This window comes from Haliotis rufescens, unplaced genomic scaffold (genome assembly GCF_023055435.1).
Source record: "Haliotis rufescens isolate VD_foot unplaced genomic scaffold, xgHalRufe1.0.p SCAF_6, whole genome shotgun sequence".
NCBI classification, from domain to species: Eukaryota; Metazoa; Mollusca; class Gastropoda; order Lepetellida; family Haliotidae; genus Haliotis; species Haliotis rufescens.
This window is the reverse complement of record NW_025964334.1, coordinates 27,774,743-27,798,343: the sequence shown is the minus strand read 5'-3', so window position 1 is coordinate 27,798,343 and position 23,601 is coordinate 27,774,743. Positions and strand designations below refer to the sequence as shown.

The 23,601-nt window shown below is 39.6% G+C and overlaps 1 protein-coding gene and 1 long non-coding RNA gene across 2 annotated transcripts; one reads left to right on the top strand and one right to left on the bottom strand.

The window, feature by feature from the left end:
- On the top strand, positions 1–23,601 carry LOC124141097. Its single transcript, XM_046508997.2, has 6 exons — positions 1–156; positions 16,042–16,121; positions 18,460–18,553; positions 19,381–19,480; positions 20,563–20,710; positions 23,443–23,601. The coding sequence occupies exons 2-6, from the start codon at positions 16,043–16,045 to the stop codon at positions 23,469–23,471; spliced, it is 450 nt and encodes a 149-aa protein (XP_046364953.1). The 5' UTR covers positions 1–156; position 16,042; the 3' UTR covers positions 23,472–23,601.
- On the bottom strand, positions 596–1,672 carry LOC125374687. Its single transcript, XR_007218729.1, has 2 exons — positions 1,348–1,672; positions 596–1,175 (listed from the first exon to the last, which is right to left on the bottom strand). It is a non-coding gene; the product is annotated as an uncharacterized LOC125374687 (long non-coding RNA).

Sequence of the window (23,601 nt, the reverse complement as noted above, 5' to 3'; positions counted from 1 at the left end):
TAGTTGGTGTCTAATACGTTGATTGGTCGCCAATATGAACTACGTCATACTTTTTAACGGTTACGGCTTCGCTCTGCGCTTCGACGACTGGAAAGCAGGAACGGCGCCAATCATCATCTAATATCATCAATCAGGCTTGGAAAGCAAAGGAAACAGGTAGCTACCTACTTTTAACTTTACCTTCCGTTGATTGTTGTGATTATTAATTAGGAGACAGAGGCCTAATGGTTCACGTACAGAATACCTGATACCATCTGCCATGTTTCTTTGATGCTTCACGTGATAGCGTGACTATTTTTAATACGGCGATGAAGCTCAAAATGAACAGAAAACATGACTCCACTTGCATTCGTGTGGTTAAATACGATTAAACCTTAAAAATGAATAGCAAGACAATCCTAAAACATTGAAAATTTGACAACAACATAGTCATTCTCTACTCGAAAATAGAAGTTCGATAGGGGGCCTAATTTTGGAAACCTCATCAGTGAGAATCCATTTTCATTAGCCTTTGAAATGGCATTTACTTACCTGGCTACATTTACGAGGGATGGTCAAAAAGTTCATAGAACTCAATATAATAACAAGGTGTAAATGGAGTTTCATGTTTTTATTTTTCAATATAATCTCCATGCACTTGAATATACTTTTCCCATTTATGCTGTAGACTCTCAATTCCCTGAAAATAGAAGTCTTCTGCTTGCCCCCCAAACCAATCTTCTGTAGCAGCAATGAGGTCGTCATCATTGGCAAATCTCGTTCCACGCAGGTGTGACTTGAGATTTCGAAACAGATAATAGTCACTTGGTGCCAGGTCTGGACTAGGCTATATGGGGGATGATTCAATCGTTCAAACTTGCATTCACGAATGGCGGCTTGCGCAACTCTAGCCTACTCTTGTGGACAGGTGCATTGTCGTGAAGAGGCAAAACACAAGCAGTTAACATCCCGCGCCGTTTCTCTTTGATTACATTTCGCAATTTCTTCATTAGATCTGCATAGTAAGCACCAGTGATTGTCTTCTTTGGTGGCTTATCATCTATCATTAAGACGACCTTGGCAGGCCACAAAGTTGCGACTAAATTGGTCGCCATGGCGATCTAGTTTTGTATTTTGCGACTGGTATTTTCATGTCAGTCGCCAACTGGCTCCTTGTCTTTAATTAAGTTTGGCGACTAAATATCTCTTGTCATAAGATATTAAAAAAGATTGTTTTTAATATAAGTGCGGTAACTTCAGTGAAAAAATTCGATATCAGAACATAATAACATCGACAAAATCACTGTTGGCCATGTGTTCTGTTTTCGCTTTCGATATGAAGCTCCATACCTGGAATGAAGGAAGCACTTTCCGTTATTAAGTAATGCACTAACGATGTTAAGAGTTTAGTACCCACGCATGCGCTGTACGACATCCGCCCAGGTGACAGCTAAGGCGGTCGTTTCGCCGTTCAAAAACACGAAGTATTTTTCTATATTTGCGCAAGTCAAAACAACAACAAATCGTTGTCAATCGGCAAATGATGAATGCCGTATTTTCTTTAGTAATAAACATCGTGTCCGAGCCGAGAATTTAAGGCGACGAAAGCCGAGATGTCATTTGACTTACATTACACGCGATCGCACGAAAAGATGGAAATAATAACTTAGATGTAAGTTTGATTACTTTTAGATATATTTTTGTTGAATTTATTTATTACTTTGTATAATATATTAAAGATTTGTTTAAAACGTCTTTATTTTGCTCTTTGACATGTTCGATGTGGACCCGTTGTTGAAATGTGTGTCCGAGAATTACATTTTCAATAACATCGCGGGAAATAGTGAATAATTTTTTGATTTATTGATAAAAAAAATGATAAATTGATATGGAATACGTATTTCAGACACTGTGAAATGTGATAGATTTAATAAATGAATGATATTATAGGTAGGTCCATACAAATATATACTATTTTGACGTGACTACGGCTTGGCCGGAAAACCGGCCTACGGTGTTGAAAGAGATAAACACATAGATCCATTGATTATTTGAAGTTTTATTTTGAAATTATTTGGGCAAGTAAAAATAAAATCAGGGCAAGTGAAAATTGTCTTTAAACTTGTCCGATGGCAAGTGAAGTTTTTTTTAAATATCCACCCCTGAAAAAAAATCGAAAAGATCTACCAAGCGCAGAAAAAAACTTACACCGTAGATATATCTACCCCTTAAGCGAAGTCCGGCAAACGAACGGGTGATGAGAAACTTGGTCAGTACAAATATGAAATTTGAGATAAAAAATCACGAGACATGTTGATTTACGGTTTAAATTGTATTTTTGTGTTCTGCTAGGCATTGTTTTATATCCAGGGATTAAGATTACCATGTGTATCTTCTCGTAAACTAAGCCGGACACAGCAATCAGCTGTACACACAATTTCTTGGAATTTACCGGTGATTCAGTCAAGCCACACCCAATGATATAACTTTACAGGGTTTTAATGCAAGGATCGGCAAAAAATGTATCTGAAACTTCTACTTTTTATCAGGAATAATATATTCCAATATCTTGTTAATTTAGATGCAGCTTTTACTAAACATATTTGAAATAATAATAAAATCAGCGAAGCAGCTGATTGCTATTACCGGGTATTACATGGTTTTACATGGAACACACAGTCTGACCAGTCACCGTCAAGGCTCCCGTGCACGTGATCGCGAGAATTACGAGTTGACATAGAATCGTCCAACAAAAACAAATATGACTTTTAACGAGTCAAAGTATGGCATTTATGACAAATGTATCCATTCTCTGTCAACTAAAGTTCGTTTCAAGGCGTCAATAGTGGTAATCTGACCGTGGTTTCTCTTAATAACCGTTAGTAAGATCTTCCGATCGCTTCACACACGATTTTGCCGAAATAAATTAAAACAATATTAAAAGTAATTTTGAATAAAATTAATGAAATAAGTTACTAACATAAGTCCAGATATACAAAGAACACTTTTTATAGTCAGACAGTGTAATTAAATGATTTATTTGCGTACTTCAGTATGGATTTGTTGACATGGTATTTCCGGTGTTACGTGCTCACGGTAATGTCTTTCCATGGGGGAAAAAAATCAAAACTCATTATTTCGTGTATAATGCGCATCCCCTTCTACACAGCTGCGGTTTTTTTTGGAAATAAATGCGCAGTATACTCAAGATAATACGGAATGCTTTGAATGGCGAAGCTGACACGGAAGTTTCGTCGTCTGTCGACACGTTGGGTGCAGGCTAAAACGGCACCTCAGCAAAATGTCACCGATTTCTCTGGCGAAAACGGCACACTATGTGTCGGGCGAATACGGAACCTCTATGTTTAATAACGATAACAACGATTTGTGTAGTAATATATAGGGTTTATTTACATGGTATTTGATGTATTGAGTACATCTGAAGCCGTAATGTGAATTTCCGATAGGTTTAGTACTCTCATTTCTTCAGCATCTTCTGATTGGAAACTGACATGAAAGTTACCGATCACCTCTTCAATGACGTGAGCTACGCATTTCACACAGCGGAAAGGGAAGTCAGTACGGCAAATTTCTCTATAACGGGCCATAGAAAGTCTGGTTCCACTGGTCACAGTTATCACATGATACAGCATGTTGATTTTTTTTCTGTCATTCTTCTCGCATGCAACACATCGAAAGGCCATTGTGAATAATTGTGATCTGACAGCACCATGTTAGGCCTCTTAAATACAGTTTCAGCTTAAATTGAGTAAAGGTACTTAAAACTTCAAAGCGTATAGTGAATAAAAGTCGGTGAGTAAATTGGAGTAGGGGGCTAATTTCTTATTTGTTTTATTTCACAATTATTTGTGTTTGTAAGAGACGATGTGAGTTTAATTTCTGATATCTTTCGTCAAAGCATGTTATGTTTTCACCATAAGTAGAGTTGCGTATAAGCTAAGTTGGATTATAGTTGGAGCAGAGGCTAATTTCTAATGTAAACTTGTTTTAACATCTCACAATTATTGGCCTGTGCAAGTTACAATGTAAGTTTAATATCATTCATTTGACCAAGGTAAAAAAAATAATAAGGTGCCGTTTTTGCTCGAGTCGAGGTGCCGTTTTCGCCCGGTGACGTTTTGCTGAGGTGCCGTTTTCGCTATAACCCGACACCATCGAAACCAAAACCTGCAACTGGCACCAGTAAACTGTCAGATGATGTTACGGACACAATGTTCTAAAGCTTGTTTGTCTGAAAAACTCAAAAGCTTCAACAACACGTCAACAGTTGTTGTTCATGATATAAAACTGATTATTCAAACTAATTGATTTTTTTTTTGTTAGCAGAAGCTCAGTTAAATTACAAGTCATTACTTTTGGCTCCTTACATTTTGTCTTGGCTCCTTGAAATTCTATTTGGCTCCTTGAAAAAATGTTTTAGGAGCCAAGTGGCTCCTTTGAATTTTTGTTAACTTTGTGGCCTGCTTGGAATGCCAGAAAATGGTGGCCATGATCTTTCCAGCAGATGGCTGAGTCTTAAACTTCTTTGGCGGCGGAGATGTCTTGTGCTTTTACTGCTTTTTGGTTTCTGGATCCCAATGATGAATCCAGGTTTCATCTCCAGTCACAAGACGAGCATGAAAATTCTCTGGATCTGCCCTATAAATGTCCAAGAGCTCTCGACTTGATTCCACTCGTTGGTGACGATCTTGCGCATTCAGATTTCGGGGTACCCATCGGGCAGACACTCTAGACATATGCAAACGTTCATGGATGATATTGCAAACACTTCCATGAGAAATAACACACTCTGAGGCAATTTCATCCACCTTGATGAGGCGATCAGTCATAATTATATTTTGAACTTTGGCCACAATTTCATCTGTGATGACATCTGCTGGTTTGCAAGACCGTGGGTCATCTTCAAGTGATGTACGTCCGCGCTTAACCCCTCTTGGTGCCACGGGACCATGCACCCATGTCACATGCACGTAAATATTTTCCGACAAAATCCTTGTTCATAAGAAAAAATATGACCTGAGTGGTCAGAAAGACATATTTTTCCCAACTGTATACTTATTCACGTAAATACAGTTCTGTTCACTCCTTTATGAACAAGTTTATTTACATGTTTTGTATATTTTTATCGACTATCGGTAATGGCGGATGGTCGGTACACATGAGAAAACGACAGTGTATATTTCCATTACATTTATGACGTTCATTGAATGAATTAATAACCATCATCACCCTAATCATCTCAACGTTAATATCGTGTAACTCATATTTTATGCAGTGCTACGGATTGCGAAATATGGCGAGATTAGTAATGTGGTTACCGCGCTTCTCGATCCTTTTCTGCCATTTTGAACTTCATGCGAATGAAGGCAATTTTTTATTATGCACCCATGTCACATACACGTAACTATTATTATATCAGACAGCCAATTTGAAAAAGAAATCTGATCTGACTGGTCAGAAAGGTTTACTTGTCCCCACTGTACAGTTATTGGCGTAAGAGTACTAACGTTTAGTCGGTCACGGAAGTTTTTTGTTCAAGTATTGCATATGTTTATCGACTGTGTGTCATGGCGATTTAGCACGGCGCTACATACCAACCGACAGTGCAGATTGTCTTTTTGTTTATGATGCTGATTTACAGAAAATATTCAAATCAAAGATATGGAAAGATAGCTATAATCGTTAATATTAAGTTGGTATAGTGTATATTTATGGGCAGGAGGTTCATGGTCATAACCTAAACATTGAATGGCCAAGCCCGAAGTCATCGACAGGGCACGTTCGCATCATATCTGTGCCGCTATTTCTTGTTTACCGGTTGTCCTACATACTCGCCCGTTCAGACGAATAACTGCTACTTTTTTCATATGAAATGACTAAGAGTCATGCGTGATTGCTCAAACTACCTGACCGTGTGAGTGACTTGCCCTAACTGTTTCACATTTTGTCGCAAATGGAGATTTCAAAAGGCACTAGTGGGCGGAGCTTATACAAGTGATTTGACAGGTCAATATGACGTCATGATAACACATACATTTCATTGGTTAATGCGTAAACGGGTGACGTCATGTAAACACCCACTCACGTGGGTCGTTTGACAACAAGGACGTAAGTTTTAATGGTAATATAAATCTACCAAACGATTCCAAGACTTTTCAACAAACGCGTACGTCTTTGGTTTCAAAACCTACCTGCCATGTCGTCTTCACATCTTCATAAAATGATACCGTGGAATGTCCACAATTTATCCAATTATAGTTCTAGATCTTTGGACTAGAACGAAATACATTTGTCATGATGCATATGAGCAGTGTAAATGAAGAAACATAATATGTGTTTGGGCACCAATCGCTATCCTGTGGTGTACGGTATATCTGCAGTTTATAAATAGCATTTCTCACAATGTATACAGTAATCGGTGATTTCAACAATGTTTTTCTTCGTTGTGTTCGTCTTGCCTCATCTGGAATCTGGATGACAACGATCGTGTAAAAAAACCCTGGTAATGGTCAAAAATATTTTCAAGTGATCAAAGTAGTTTCTTGTCGTTTTTTCATTGCCCAGTAGCAATGTATTTTGGCAAAGTCTCACTTGTCCGATGAAGCTCCTCATGCCGAAGTAACTCGATCCGTGAAACTTGGCGGGTCCCAGTGACCCAGATCCCTGTTGATTGGCATGCCAAGTGTCATTTGCATAAGGCTATCCATATTTTTTTTTGTATGTGTTTCTCCCCTCAAGCCTCAACTAATCAGAGACCGGGCGGACGAAATATATTATATGACTTATCAAAAAATGTCTTTCATTAATTGTGTAAGTTATATTTGATGACATTTTAAAAAAAGGTTCAACACTTGGTACTAGAATCTAGTCTATGAATTAATTTATGATTTAGATCGATTCGCTTTGCTTCGGAAACGAATATTTAATAAACAACGGAACAAAGATAAAGTTGACCTGGTTCTTTTATGACGGTGCAATTGTAGATCTAGTAGTATTTCTTTTATTAGATCGGTTTTATTTTCCACAGCGGCAGCAACATTGAGACACGAAGACATTATATTATTTCACGTCGGAATGGAGATAAAAATATTCAAATACGGACAGCCTCACAGACTTCGAAACGATGTTCAGATAAATATTTGTGTCATGTGCGTGAAAATGGGTTTCAACATTACTTTCATCAAGCTTACATTCAGGTCGCTGGCTACTTCGGCATTAACACATGTTTTGTCTCGAAGCTCAAAGCAACAATGTTTCTCTCAGATACATTTTTCTCTCCATCCATGACGAACATCTGTCATAATGTCAATGCCTCAACATTCCTGGGCAGCTGATTTCAACAAAGTAATACACACGGCCTCATTCACGGCGTCATCTCAAAGATTCCTTCCGAATACCCACCTCGTGATCAGGGTTACGACCTTGGGATAAATTAATAAATTATTTTGCATTTTTAGAAAAGATTTGTTTTCGTGAATATTTTTTTTTTTAAATATCCTGTACATGGTACTTTTGGATTGCACTGGGCATTTCTTTTATTACTTTCTAAAACTTTTTATTTTCGCCTTTCCGTCCACGCGATCTCCTAGCAACCACGCGCCATGAGCGCATCGAGTTGCTGCTTACAACTGTCAAGAACTTTGCAATTTCGCTTATCTTCAATATGAGCAACAAAACATTTTCATGTGAAGCCTAATTTGACGAAGAATTGTTCGAGATAATCAGGGAGCCTTAGGTAATTTCGATTATGACATTGGTGACTCTATCGTGGAGAAAGTTCCAATTCAAGATGACATCATTCCGATTCACAACTCGAATCGACAAGATGGCGCCTCTCTTCCCGCCTTTGCAAGTGCAACAGAAACTTTGATAAATTCAGTGCCGATTCTTGGGATTAGTGAATCAGTGTCACAGCTAGATTTCATTGTGGAACCAGATGAAGCCGAATATGTATGTTCACATTTCTTTTGTCAACCATGCGTGACACGGCACAGTTAATCGCAGTTAGGGAATGGTGCGGCCACCATGTTGCAGAAATTCGTCGATTCGAACACATTGCTTCTGGACTGAGCTAAATAAACGAAATGTTTGGAGAGATCGTAGATACTTGGACTTGAAGAAACGGAAATAAACGTTGCAGCAGATGAAGGATCGGTGGTGTGGACCAAACGGGAAAGGGATCCCAGATTATATTTTAAAACTTGTGGTCGAAGTGTATCCAAATACCCCGAACAAAAAATACATGGGACAAGTGTGGATCTAATGATCAAACTCAGTTTTGTGTGTGAAAATTCTGTGAAAGAAAAGGAAATTCATAATTAAAGTTGTCTTGGAATATGTGTATTGGAGTTTTCGTTTATCGTAAGTACAATATTATCTGGATACGCCTTCAGTAGGTCAAAACATCAAGTATATTTCGTTACTTATTTACCAGTTGCTTATGTGCATTGTTATGTTGATACACGTGACATATTCATCTATTGTAGTCAAGCTGAGAAATATTGGCGCAACTTCTGGTGCTTCAAATTAGGCCCCTTCCTAAACACTAGTTGAAAAATCTGTGTAATAATTTAGGTTTTATAAATATAAACTGATTATTGTGTGGCACAAATCTAACTGTTGAATGCAAATGACCAAAACTAAACAAATATCTGTAATTTCCGGATTGAACTCCAAGAATCGCGTCGTCAATTTCGTATTTAAATATCGTTACTGTTACATTAACCGAAACTGATGTTCTGCTGCTGTTCTGCCGTAAAAATATGCAACACAATTCACTTTGACCACAAATGCATTGAATGTGTCACATGTACACATGACCATGTGCTTTGCTATTTATAGCGCAACCGTAAATAAGCTCCGCCCACTGTGATTGATGCAGACGCCAAACACGATCGATACGATTTTTTATGATAAAACTACAGAAAATCTATTGACTTATATCTTGATATGGAGCCATTTGTTGTATCCATGGTTTGTCATTCAAGTTGATACGAAGTTTGACGGTCAATGGTGATCTGGTTCCCTTATGGTTTTCAAAAAACGTCTCCCGACACTCTGTTGTGTTTACATTGTCAGTCATTGTTCGAAACTGAAACACCGCCACCTTGCGGGCTATTTATAGTCAGGGTGGGGCTTTAAACTCAGCAGCCCATTTTGCTACGGTGGAATATTGAGGAGCATCCTCACTGTAGACATTAATCATGCGCTCATGAATTGTGTGAGCATTTACTCCTTCTTTGGTAAGAAATTTGATCACAGCCCTATACTCACAGGGTTAGAAACTAACAGTTTTTGTCCACTAGTCCTTATAATGGTCCTTTTGATACCTTTACCATTGGGCAGTTTGGCAAGGACTATAGGACTAGTGCCAATTTCTAACGCTGACTGTTTTGGAGCTATCCATATTTTAACAAGGGTACCTCACATCAAATAAGTACTGTAACATTACTAATGGGTGTAACCACCTATACTCTTGTAGACACTGGTATGAAAGATGCCAGAATACGATACAATCATCAAATCTTCTGCTGGGTTCATTTAGATACAATGTTCTATGAACTTATTGACCATCCCTCGTAGGATAGTTTGAAGATGGTGTGTGCATGTGTGTTCGTTCACATTCCACAATTCTGACCAATAGGCCCTATGGCGGAAGGTATAGATCTACTGTATTCTAGTAGACTGAATACCGATACCCATCCCCATGTTTGCTTGTTGCTACTAATACAGCAGTACTAAATTTCCAACACATCTGTGTCATTTTTACAACAATACTGTGTTATGTCTTTATGTACACTGTAGTCAAGCTCCTCACAGCGATAGCCCGTTCGCGGAGCTCTCTATACTATCGCTGCCACCAGTCAAAACTGCCCACTGTGAATAGGTGGCCACAACCATGCTTGGAGTTGAACTCGCAACCGAAGGACCGTTATGTTTACAAACAAGTGACAACTGTCGTGACGCCGAATACACTTATCTCTGCTAAATTACTTGCTTCGTTTGTCAATTTGAATTTCTGTTTCATTAAAACTATCGTGTAATTGATATAGTAAGAATGTAAGGGAGAAGTTGGTTGATTTTCCGTTTGTCTGCAATCTCGAACCAATCTGATTTTCAAAACAACAAAGTAAATTCATCTGGAAAACATGGTCAGTCGTAAACCTTTTCAAATTGAAATATGATGGCATTCCCAAAGACATAAACAAAAGTATAAACGTTACTACATATGGGGTTGGAGGGCAAATTTCAAGAATCTTGTAATGGACGCGCCCACACTGGTGGCAGCGATGAAGGAGCTTGCACTGTAGTGGTCTATGGGAGATAACTCCTGATGGCTTAAAGGGCAAGTTCACACGGAAATTAACCTATTTTTCTTGTACTTTTTCCACATTAAAAGTGTTAACCTAGAAGTGTCATAGACAAAAATATAAAAATATCACAATTAATTAACATATTTTTTGCATTAAAACGATTTATATTTTTCACATTTACCAAGTGTTCTATTTCCACAACAAAAACACCATGGCTTATGCCCCTTGCAATATGACGTCATTGGTGCCAATTGATAAACATTATGACGTCATCATGCTTTGTTAGAGCCGCTTCACGTTGTGTAGGTCTAGGTGTGTGATTCTAGCGTCTCAGATGCCAGCCAGCATAGTGTTATGCTGAGTCACCACTGCGCCGGAGTGTGTCGTAGGCCATGTTGTTTTACCGCAAACTGGTACTTGATATCTTTTGCGTTGAGAATAGACAGGGACCCAGTTGAATTGGCACCAATTACGTCATAATCTAAGGGGGATAACTCAGGCCTGTTTAGCTCGAAAAACGAAGGCCTCATAACGGCATATCATTTTCACACTATTGTGAGCTTCCTACTTTCACTGGGAAAAAAATGAGTGTATATTTTCAAACACAGATACTAATTAATTCTAAAATTGCGTTTTGTTTAGAAAAAGAAAGAAAGTGATTTTTGCGTGTACACTTCCCCTTTAACGAATTCATGGTATGGTCTAGGGGAGATAACTCCGGACAGCCTATGTTATAAAATGTACTCTTCAGTTAGGGAGTAAGTAGAATTGATTTGCAATATATCTTCCGGCATGTATGCCATGTATAGGCTACACTGTGTGAATTAAAACCCTTGTTCTACATTTCCTGAATCCATGATACATCATACTGTCAATAAATAATGCACATGGGTTAGACTCTATCCTCAAATGTGACGCCATTTTTCAGTTTACGCATATTGCACCGACTGATCAACTTTAGATCCAATATTCAAAAACCTCAAATAATATTAGGAAAAGGTTGGAAAAGGATAAAATCCTATGCAACTATGTATTCATAAGCTTATGAAAACTGTTTAGGGTCAACTGCAGTATTTGGGTCCCCACTTCGGAGGTTTCCGTAAAAGCTTTGCTTATATATAAGCGCGCCGAAATTCTTTAGAGGGCATTTTTTTTAGCGAAAGCGACCCCAAAAATGAACTAGACGTGAAAAGTATGGTCTAAAACTCCGCCCTTGTTGGGGCCGAGAGTTTTACGATACAAAGGGAAGCCGAATTATCGCGCACGCTCCTACCCAGAGTTCATTGCGGTCGTCAGCCAGCATCATCTCATCCACAGGCCAGCGCCATGTGACGATTCGTCACATCTTTCACAGTCCATTTCAGGTTATTGCATATGTTTTTGATCCGTTTCATGTTTGACAAGTTTACACATTTTCACACACAAATGTCAAAGAGCGCTTACGATTCATTAAAAAAGTATCCAAATACGTGAAAATCTACTGTCATCGAAGCCCCACGGAGAGCTGGTGATACGGTCACTTTGATGTATAAATTTATATTGTCATGCAACTCACTGTCGCAGTTGCAGTGGGATATCCATATAATTATGCAAAACAATATGTCAAGCGCCCCCAAATACTTGCATTAGTCCGTTCTTTACTGATTTCTGAAAAAGCGGATTTGCTTACAAACAAGAGAACACGTGATATGCAAATTAGCTTGTGGGCAGTGGAGTTTTGCAGAGTCACCACTGCTTCGAAAGAAAGGCAAGGTCACCACCGGAATAAGAAAGGACAACCGTGATCTTCTCGTAACGTTATACTCTAGAGATAGGGAATGTTATTGTTCACATTTGGACTATTTTGTACCACATAATCAGAAGCCAGGCACACTTCTACGGAGTTTTCGAATGATTTATATCGCAATTGTTCACTTTGGGTGATCTGGTCGTGCAGTCGTGAACAAACAACTCCCGAAACAGTGCCACAAAATACGCTGATGGCACAGCCGAGGAGACACAACCTTACAACCAAGTAAGCCAAGACATCTGTCCAGACAGTTTAAACTGACTTCATATTTCACCACGCTTATCCTTTTACGTTCAATCAAATTGATAGTTGCGACAGTGATCGGTAGTCGTAAATTGTAAATGGATATGCATTATAGCTCGATTATATAATGTCTATAGAAGCTCTATGCATAACTTATGTAGAACGCAAACCGAATTTGATGCGTGTGACTTTCATGTTTGGTTTAATAAAGCGTTTGTAAATATCTTTCGCTCTCTTGAGATTGCTTCTGTTCTGCTTTGTAGTTGCAAAATGAATGACGTCTCGCGATTTTTTATGAATGAAAAAACGTAGTCCCGGTGTGACAGAGGTCACGGTTATCCAATCAAAACGATCGTGGAACGATGCTCATGATGTCAATCACTGGATTGGCTGGTCCAGACTCGATTATTTTACAGACCGCCGTCATATAGCTGGAATATTTTTAGTGCCAATCAAAACGATCGTAGAACGATGCTCATGATATCAATCACTGGATTGTCTGGTCCAGACTCGATTATTTTACAGACCGCCGTCATATAGCTGGAATATTTTTGAGTGCAACAAACAAACACAGAATAAAACGATGTCAAGACACGTGTGTCGTGCGGATTTAGCATCTTACCACCTCTATCTTCACCACATTGGTTATAAAGTTGGCTACAGCACACCTACTGACATAAGTAACACAGTCTGTATGAATCATTGGCACCTTTCACTGCATCTTAAACATAAAATCTCTGCGAACATTGTCCGCAACGTCTTTGCCTAAACTTTACATAAATGGTGACCGAAAGATCGCTTAGCGGTACTTTCCTTCAGAAAAAAAACCCGTCCTCAGAAGACACAAAAACAGTTGATTCACGCTGACAACCGTCTGGGGTCTTCCACAGTGTTGTTCATGTTTTGTGACTGATTATGTTTGTCACCTTTCGGGATATTTAATCAATTAATGAGACATATACATTTCTGAAAATTATTTATTGACAATTATACTGGTAACAACGGCATACATACAGTGCTTAATTGAATGAATATATTTGTTATGTCAATGCAGCAACAAAGTAAATGTGAATTGTGAATGTGTAAATGTGAGAAACAGACATGACCAGGCAGCATATCAGAGGCGTCAGAGAGCCAAACTGCCTAGCCGCTGTCCGAAGGTCAAGACCCACTAACAGAACGTATTCTAATTTTATCTCGTTAAATCACTGACCAGCTGCCACGTATCGAATACGATACCTCTCTGGTCAGCCTGCAGTATCCCGCACCTCATCCACAATGTCAAGCTTCAGTGGTCAACCGGCCATTCTCTGGCACTAATTAGGAGCCACTGACCTGCACATGACTCTGTGCTGTTGGCCATAGTAATAGTAGCCCAGCTGCTGTTATAATTTGATTTGGGCAACGATGTGAATATTTATCTATATATATTTAACTTATTTAACTCAGGGAATATATAAGACATATAAATTCCCTGTTAAAACCTATACCCTGCCAAACAGTTTAACTGCCTACGATACCTACTTGTTTCCCCTTATAGCATGGCGACAGGCGCCGTGCTGTATTTGTCTTCGGTTTGAGAAAGTTATATGAGGATGAAAAAATGGTTTAAAATATGTACATAAGCTTTAAAAAAACCACCGAGTCCCACATACACTCAGGTGCCATATTAAAATGGCCGCCGTATAACAGGGTTAGAAATTGGCACAGTAACGGCACTAGTCCTGCAGTCCTTGCCACGCCCAATAGTTAAGGTATCATACGGATTAGTAGATATTTGCCATTTTTAAGGGTTTTGCTATATAAATTATAAGTGGACCAATAATGTTAGTTTCTTCCCCTGTATAAGCTGCATTGATTGTTAACGCAGGGGAACAAGCCTAAATTACATGAAAATGTTGCAGAATTTGGAACCTAAGACCATCTTGTTGCCATGGAGACGTAAAAAATAAAAATTCCTAAAATTTCTAAAAAGCAAAAGGCACCAGTTCAGCATGTACCTGACAAACCTGCAAAGTTTCAAGAAAAAATATTTAACGGTTTATGAGTTATGCTCCGGAAACGAAACGGGACGGACGGACGGAGCCCGTTTCTATGTTGGGCGGGGGAAAATAAAGCAGATCAGTGGAGACATGCAGCCATTGTTAAAAGTGAGTGCGGTTTTTTAACCATGAACCACCAAATGACCTGGGTCATTTCCCGCATAGCATATGCTGTAGGCTTGTTCCCGACCGTCTCGACGGACAGACCTGCTTCACGAAAATAGGTCAACGTTTCAACGTTTTCTGTATGAGGAAATTGGTGGGATAAAGCTTGACTGGTACCCCACCATTCGCCCCCTAACGGCTGCAGGCGAGGAACGCCAACGCTCTATGGCAGGCAAACAAATATAGGACAGAACGTGCCTCCCTCTTATGATTTAGCCCGAATAACATAAACATGTTAGTGTTATAATTTACAGTTAGGAATTTTTAAAACACATTTTCATAATTATTTAGAAATCTTTTAAAATCTTTGTATTTCGTAAGTAGGCATATCATTATACATACACAAAATGTTCACAAAATGGCCGCCATAGTATAGCTGGGGGTTTGTCAATGCCAACTGAATGCATACATAACTCTTTTTCTAGTTATGACGTCTACTTCAGTAATATGGGGGCAAAGATCTGACCCTTACCACAAACAACTTATCATAAATTTGAAATCTGAAGGCAAAAGTGGTTGTGAAATTTGTAACATAACTGGGATAAACAGTTTTACCGTTTGTAAATTTATTAAGATATATTCAGAAAGGAGACCTTACTGAAAACAATCCCAGAAGTGCGAGGGGGAGAAAATCAACAGATGAAGACACGTGGTCATTGTTGAAACTTACAGGATCTTTCCTCCCTATTTTAACCAGTCATCATAAGTAACACTACCACAGAGGTCAATACAAAGGCGTTTAAATGAAAATAGTTACAGTGTCTTCTCTGGCTTAAATTTTCTAACTGTATAAGTTACCTTAATAAAAGGAAAACAACCATCCCATCTCTAAAATCGGTTCAAGCGGAGGGCCTCTGCCAGATCCCATCTACACTGGACTGTCAATCAACACTGGTCCACAGTTATATTTTCAGATTGGTTTGGTTTGTGGTTTAACGCCGCACTCAGCAATATTCCAGCTATATGACGGCGGTCTGTAAATAATCGAGTCTGGACCAGACAATCCAGTTACTGATATCATGAGCATCGCTCCACGCAATTGGGACCGATGACCGTGCATCAACTAAGTCAGCGAGCCTGACCACCCGATCCCGTTACTCGCCTTTTACGCCAAGCATAGTCACCTTTTACGGCAAGCATGGGTTGCTGAAGATCTATTCTACCCCGGATCTTCACGGGTACATTGTACCTATGTCGGGAATCGAACCCGGGTATTTGGCGTGACGAGCGAACGCTTTAACCACTGGGCTAACCCATCACCCCTATAACTTCTGTAGAAACAATATATCTATTCTGGCTATTATATGTTTTTTTAAAATCGATCCTGCATCAACGTAAGCTCCTAGTAGCTGACCTGCCATTTTGTTTCTGGAAGTCAACATCAATATTGTTTTGCGCAAGATGAAGGATAAAAGATATGATGCAGGCACAGCACTTTCCATTCTGTATCACGCATTGCTTAATAACTAAATATTTGTTTTAATTCTAGTATGAGGTCTTTGGTGCTTCTCTGTGTTTTGCTGATGGCAATATGTGCGGCGGACAAAAAATCCACGGTCTCGAAGGAAAGTTAGTATTTCGATGTTTGTTTGTTTGTTTGTTATTTAACGCAACAATATTCCAGCTATATGACAATCCAGTGGTTGACATCATGATCATCGATCTACGCAATTGGGATACGATGACATGCTGCTGTTGAAATGATGCATCAACCACATCAGCGAGTCTGACCTGACCTGACCTGTGAGTTCTATTTATAGAATACAATGCATAGCTATTTTCCTTCTCTCTTCTCTTCCCCCAGCATATACCGTATTCGACGTAATAAGCGCCCACGGCGACATTTGCTAAGTTATTGGCTAGTGAACAATCCCAATTAGCACCCCTTTCGATTGATCAATGTACACAAGACTTTTTTATTCGCGTATAATACACACTCGTGTGTTATATGCACCCTTAATTATGGGCATTTAATTCTGGAAAAATATATCTGTCGTACATAAAAATTTCAGGCTGTCAGCATAAACCACGAAGTTTATCTTTCAACTGTGTTTTTCACCAAAATAACATTCTAATAAGAGCCCCCTATTTCTAATTTTGAGAGCGCCCTGGGCGCTTTTTAAGTCGAATACGCTACTATAGTCGAAGCCTAGTCAGACTCCGTTCGTCCGTAAACTCGAAAAAACGTTCAGCAGATGGTGGTCGGGGTGGTGAAGTGGACTTTTCACCCAAACCTGGGTGCCGTTGTACAAAGTGAGTGAGTTGGGTTCAACGCCGCTTTTAACAGTATTCCAGTTATATCACGGCGTGTCAGCTAAATGTGGGAGGAAAGCGCGAAGTGATGCAGACCCTTAAGTCTCTTAGTTTGGTTATTTACTCTGCTGAGTTTCTGACACTGCTCTAGACTCAAAATCATTAAAAAGATACTTGACCAAAAGTGTAACTCGACTCACAATAGTAAATACGTATTTGACCTAAACTAGACAATCACTAGAATGCTGGTTATCCACAGATTACTAGAAAAACAGAGCATGGAAAACCGTAGTTAATAAGTTTAGCTCAATACAACCAGAGTAGTGAAGGCCGCTTTTTACAGTATTCCAGTTATATCATGTCAGCTTATGTGGGAGGAAAGCCCGAAGTGATGCAGGTCTCAGACGTTTACCACTTCGGTGAAACCCACGAGCACGGGTATGGTGCTGACAAACCTAGAAACATAATCGGGGCAAACCGGGATTCGAACCCACAATCATAGGTTTCTGGCGTGCCCAAGGGAAGCAAATCCCATACCTTAACATAGACCTACGACAGTCGCAGCGCTAAGGTTGTTTTGTACAACGGCACCTAGGTTATGTATTAACCCAGGGCTGAAGTGGTGCCCTGTGCTTTGGGGAATTTTTCAAAATTTTAATTTTGCCAGTAGTAGGGGGTGGGGGGATTAACCAAGGGCTGAGCTGAAGGTAATGCCTGTTGCTAATTAGAGTTTTCATCATTTTATTTTTCCCTCTTTCAAATGAGACAAGTTAGACTTAGTTGAAATGGAGGTAGGAGTCGTTTCCAGAGAAGAACTGAAGAATATGCTTGTCGTAAGAGGCGACTAACGGGATCGGGTGGTCAGGCTCGCTAACTTGGTTGATGCATGTCATCGTATCCCAATTGCTCATGATGTCAATGACTGGATTGTCTGGTTCAGACTCGATTACTTATAGATCGCCGTCATATAGCTGGAATATTGCTGAGTGTTGATATAATATCCCTAGTCTGTGTATTTGTTTAGTAACTACTAGGGCTTTAACGATATCTTCGATGCTAGGGTACAGACGATACTTGACTCGTCAGTTTGGGGAATCGTGATTCCCTCTACATTGGACAGAAACTGATAGAGATACCTACCGTAATGACAGAAGTAGCATAACGCAAAGTGTAAGTATGGCAGAACACGAGGACGCGGAGACTGAGGACGTGCTTCTTATTAAACTATTATTACATTTAATTGCAATCCCTTCATTTAAAACTATTTTGTTCTTGTTGTATTTTTTAATCAAGTTTTTGTTTTTTGAGATAATAAAAAGGAATGTATGAATCCAGAGGTTTTAGAGTTATATTTCTGTGACTTCACAATTTTCCATATTTGTTGGTATTGTCAGTAAGTATTGTGATACGTGTCGTATTGGTAGATACCAGGCGGTACTCAACTATAGTAACTTCTTAATCTTTGTGTTCTACCAATGTGACTGATTAAGGGACTGGACATTTATTTATTTGTTCGAGTTTTTCAAATAAACAAAATATTATATGAGAACTACTTGTGGATTCAGCAAATATGAGAGTCCTTAAACCAATCTCACCGTCACCCCTACCTACAATACATATCCCGTCCCTAACTACTCTTGCCATTCACTTGCAGATGCAGCCGCAATGAAGGTAGCGATGATAAAGTTTTTGGATTCGAGGACGGATAGATTCAAAAAACGCATTGAGAAGATTGGATATCCAATAACGTGAGTTATTTTAGTACGATATTTTTTTGAAAATGAAGTATTAAAATGAATTCGTGTGAATCATTTGCATTTCATTTGTGGACATAAAAATGTATTCGTGCCTTTTCGTGGTTTTTATTTTGACAACATGAATATCTGCAAAGACCCCACAGCAGAAAGTCATGATTCCTAAGGCATCTCGAAGCTGACGTTGGATTTAGTGCTTTTGATGATTTAAATGTTATTGAACTGAGTCAACTGAGGTTACTGGGGCTGATTAGATTTAAATTGAGTAACAAATGCTAAATCATTATTTAGCAGTAATAGGTCACAATGGGTTTAACGTCCTTCATGATAATTCCACTTGTATAACGGCGTGTGTGTAATAATACACTGACAGTGTATGTCAGTGTATGTGTCTGCGTTAAATAGTCCGGACTAAAGCCGGTTTAATAGTGCCAGTCCACTGAGATACTATGCCGCAGTTTTAACATGGATACCCAACTCGGACAGTACATTGTCCCCGAGTCGACCAGTCCTTATTTTATCCTCTTTATGCTGCGCGCAGGGCTGGGTAACAAACACCATCTCTCGATGTTGTGTCTTACCCGGATCTGAACAGTATTTTAGTTATATCACGGCGTCTCAGCTAAATGTAGACGGAAAGCCCTAAGTGATGCATGTCGAAGCATTTTGGCACAACCAAGGGTCGTAACTCCGAACAGCAACCTCGATAAGTGTTTCTTGGTTGGGTTAGCTAAGATTATATGTCGCACCAGCATTGTTGCAGTCATTTAAATATTCGCCATTCGCAATATATTCTAAATATGTGTTTCCTCTTAAAACAGCCCTCCGCAATATACAACTCTACTATACTACAACAGAGAGAGATTGATGGATTGGTGCCATAACTACGTTGAAGTATCCAAAAAGATTATATTGTTGGGAGTAAGTATCCTTTCTTGAAAAGTTTCATCTCGTCCTTATAATGATAACATACCGTATTCGACGTAATAAGCGCCCCGCTCTAATAAGCGCCCACGGGAATATTTGCTATTATATTTGCTAGTGAACAATCCCAATTAGCACCCTTTCCAATTGATCAATGTATACAAGACTTATTTATTCGCGTATAATACACAATCATGTGTGATATGCACCCTCAATTATGGGGAATTTAATTCTGGAAAAATATATTTGTCGTACATAAACATTTCAGGCAGCATAAACCACGAAATTTTGAGAGCGCCCTGGGCGCTTATAACGTCGAATAGCAAAACCCATATCAAAGGCAAATTTCTACTAGTCATTATGATACCATAACTATTGGGCAATTTGGCAAGAACTATAGGAACCGTGCCAATTGTTAACACTGAAAGAATACATGGATAGGGTGGTCAGTCTGGTGACTTGGTTGATTGTGTGTCATGTTGCCGCGATTGTGTGAATCGAGGTTAACAATATCAATCACTTGATTGTCTGGTCCAGAACTCGTTCATTTAGCTGGAATATTGCTGAATGTGGCATTAAGCAACACACAAACAACTGCAATTTAATTCTCAAGCATATTCAATTTGGGTAGAGCAAGGACAAGGGACGAACAAATTCCATGTCAATAGATCTCCTTTGTTGATACATAGCACAAGGGGTAGAATAGGTCTTCCGCAACCCATGCTTGTTACCGCCTACCACACTGTGGTAGGCTTATCCTGCCACATGAAAAGAAGGCCTATTTCCACTCGTGATGTTTCGGGGTAGAATAGGTCTTCATCAACCCATGCTTGCAGTAAAAGGCGACTATGCTTGTCCTAAGAGGCGAGTAACGGGATCGGGTGGTCAGGCTCGCTGACTTGGTTTGATGCATGTCATCGATCCCAATTGCGTGGATCGATGCCCATGATGTCAATGACTGGATTGTCTGGTTCAGACTCGATTATTTACAGACCGCCTTCATATGGCCTTCATTCTGGCGTTTAACAACAAACAAACAACAACATAGCAATATGGTCTGTATCTTCCTCGTGTTGCAGGGTAACAAATTAAATAAGAAGAACTTCGCTAGGATGGGTCGAATCATTGGCTGGAAAAACCAGTGGATTTTGAAAAGGAGGCAATGGCACATGGTCAGAGTGATGAGGCGCTATAAAGCTTCTGCAATAGCTAAAAAGATCGTCGCCAGTGAGTAACACATACGTTGAGAAACATTACCGGTCCTGTGTGTGTATATGTTCCATATGATAGTAAGTGAAAAGCCTGTCCGTTCAACTTAAAATATAATCAAAATTAGGCATACAAGTCTAGTCTGATGGGACTCCCTTCATAATGATTATGTTAAAGGTTAAATGGTTCCTTGATAGAAATAATGATGACCCCAGGACCCCCTTTAATCTCATACTGCTGTTGATTCATTCTTGTGTTCATTCTTCGTGACAATTCAGTGTACTATAAATAGATTTCAGTTTCACATCTTAATGACATCTCCAGTGTGTAACCTACTGACATCATATATACGTGTATGGCAACAGCATGGGGCAAAACTCTAACATGATGACCATGTATTGATGTTAGCTTTCTTCAAATTTGTTTTGTAAGATTTAATCATTCATCCCATTGACTAATTCTGGTCTTGAATTTCATTCAGATATGTTCTGTTATACCTTTGTTAAAATGATGATGAAGTAATACGAGGGGTGTTCATTAAAGATTTCCCCTGACCCCCTTCCGATGGACCAAGTGGAATGGACCTCGGCATAGGTATTAGTCTTTCTCCACATAGGAACCACCAAGAGTTACACACTTCTCCCATCGTTTTATGCAACTATGGAGACCACGCTTGTAAAAGCTCTTTTTGCGTCTCAAACCAGGACTTGACTTCAGAAATCAGTGTTTCATCATCTTTGAAACGTTTTCCCTTTAAAAATGACTTCATGGTTGGACAGATGTGGAAGTCAGGAGAGTAAGGAGGATGTGGAAGGATATCATTGCCACAGGACCGCGCTTCTGTCTGGGCAACACGAGAGTTGTGTACTGGAGCATTGTCTTGCAGGAGACGGACACCCTTGGTCAGCATACCACGTCTCTTAAGCTTGATAGCGTCCCGCAATTTCCGCAGCAGTGAAGCATAATAAGCTCCTGTAATTGTGTTACCCTTTGCCAAGAAATCCATCATCACTACTCCGTGCTGGTCCCAAAACACCGTGAGCATGACCTTGCCTGCAGAGGGTTGGACACGTGCCTTCTTTGGGGGTGGTGACTCCACAAGGTTCCATTGCATCGACTGAACTTCAGTCTCAGGATCATAGTGATGGACCCATGTTTCATCCTGTGTGATAAGTCTGTCAAAAATGTTGACCTGGTTTTTTTTGGCACATGTCAAAAAGATCCTTTGAGCAATTGACTCGTTCCTGCTTTTGGAAAGGTGTGAGCAACCTGGGAATCCATCGTGCAGACACCTTATGCATGTTCAAATTGTCATGGATGATTTTTTCCACAGACCCTACACTGATCTTGACATCTTGTGCTGACTGGCGAACAGTTATACGTCGGTCTGCCAAAATGGCGGTCTCCACTTGATGGATAGTGTCCTCATCAATGGCTGAATGGAGGCGACCAGGAATTGCAGCTGTTTCCACAGATGTCCGACCACACTTGAACTGGCGATGCCAGTGTTTAACAACGTCATATGATGGGACATCTTCCCCATAAGTTGTTTTCAGTTCATCGAAAGTTTCTTTCGGCGTGCGACCTTTCAAATATAAAAACCTAGTCACTGCTGGGTATTCTACTGGCTCCATTGTCACACCCTACTCGATCATAACACCTGTAAAAGTGGTAAGATCAAAAGTTCGGTGCTGCAAATTCAGACATAACCAATAGATACATGTATCATTACACATGTGAAACTTCAACCAAATATGATAACCCTAAGTGGTTTAGGGGAAATCTTTAATGAACACCCCTCGTACAAATGTCCAGATGATATTTGTCTGTAGCCAAGTTGCTGAATCAGAATCCAACTATTCTTTTCAAAATGTCTACCCTCGTGTATCCAGGGTATTTTATCTCCATTCTGTGATGATAAATGACTTGGACCCACTCGCGACCCATTGCTTCGGTTTGAGCCCGTGTATTTGGACGGGTAGTGGCACATTACATGAGCGTTTCCAGGAAGGTTTTACCGAGGGATCGACAGAAGTAATGTCGGAGGTATCGACATTGGTAATATTTTAATACTTTTCTTTTGTTGTCCTCTGAGAAGTTTGCAAGAAGTGGTAGACGGTTTCGAAAGCCATCAGGATGATCTGGGTCCTTTTAGCATTAGACGAAGTTGTCGAATTGACTGCGGCTTGTGGTTTGCAGCAGTAGAAACTAACAGTTTTAGTCCACTAGTCCTTATAATGATAACATATAGCAAAGCCCTTACAAATGGCAAATTTCTACTAGCCATTTTGATACCCTAACTATTAGACAGTTTGGCAAAGACTGTAGGACTAGTGCACAGACTGCTACAAGTAAAACACACACACACACACACACACACACACACACACACATTTTTAAATGTTCGCAATATAACCGTTCTTCATAGAGGGACTAGCGATAGTTCACCTTGAACATAGAGTGAATGAGTGAATAAGGTTTTACGCAGCCATATATATGTTACATCGGGCTTTGCTATCATATAAAATTTTGGCAAGGACTACAGGACTAGTGCCAATTTCTAACGCTGGGGTTGTGTGAATTGACACTGAATTAGGTTCTGGGAATGTCGACTTCCGTTTTGCGTACATTTGACACATTGGTACATCGCAAACACCGAATAACTGTTATATTATATATACCAATTTGGGGGGAGGGGATCGGAATACCCAACAGCACGTACCATTTGTTGATTTTAATTCTGTTTACAGTGAAAGTTGCTGACCTACCCTGTAACTAGCTGTGATGCGGTAACTCACCCCCCCCGAGTCCCTGACAGTTTCGCCATTACACCGAGGAACCAGTAATGAGAGACTTCACAACACCTAATGTATTTGTCAGAAATTAAACAAAACTATCTAAAAAAATAA

Bases quoted from the DNA above. Each gene is read 5' to 3' on its own strand.
- LOC124141097 (XM_046508997.2), top strand. From the start codon at position 16,043: ATGAGGTCTTTGGTGCTTCTCTGTGTTTTGCTGATGGCAATATGTGCG. The intron at 18,554-19,380 runs GTGAGTTATTTT...CTCTTAAAACAG, and splicing joins AAGATTGGATATCCAATAAC to CCCTCCGCAATATACAACTC. The intron at 20,711-23,442 runs GTGAGTAACACA...TTCTGTTTACAG, and splicing joins AGCTAAAAAGATCGTCGCCA to TGAAAGTTGCTGACCTACCC.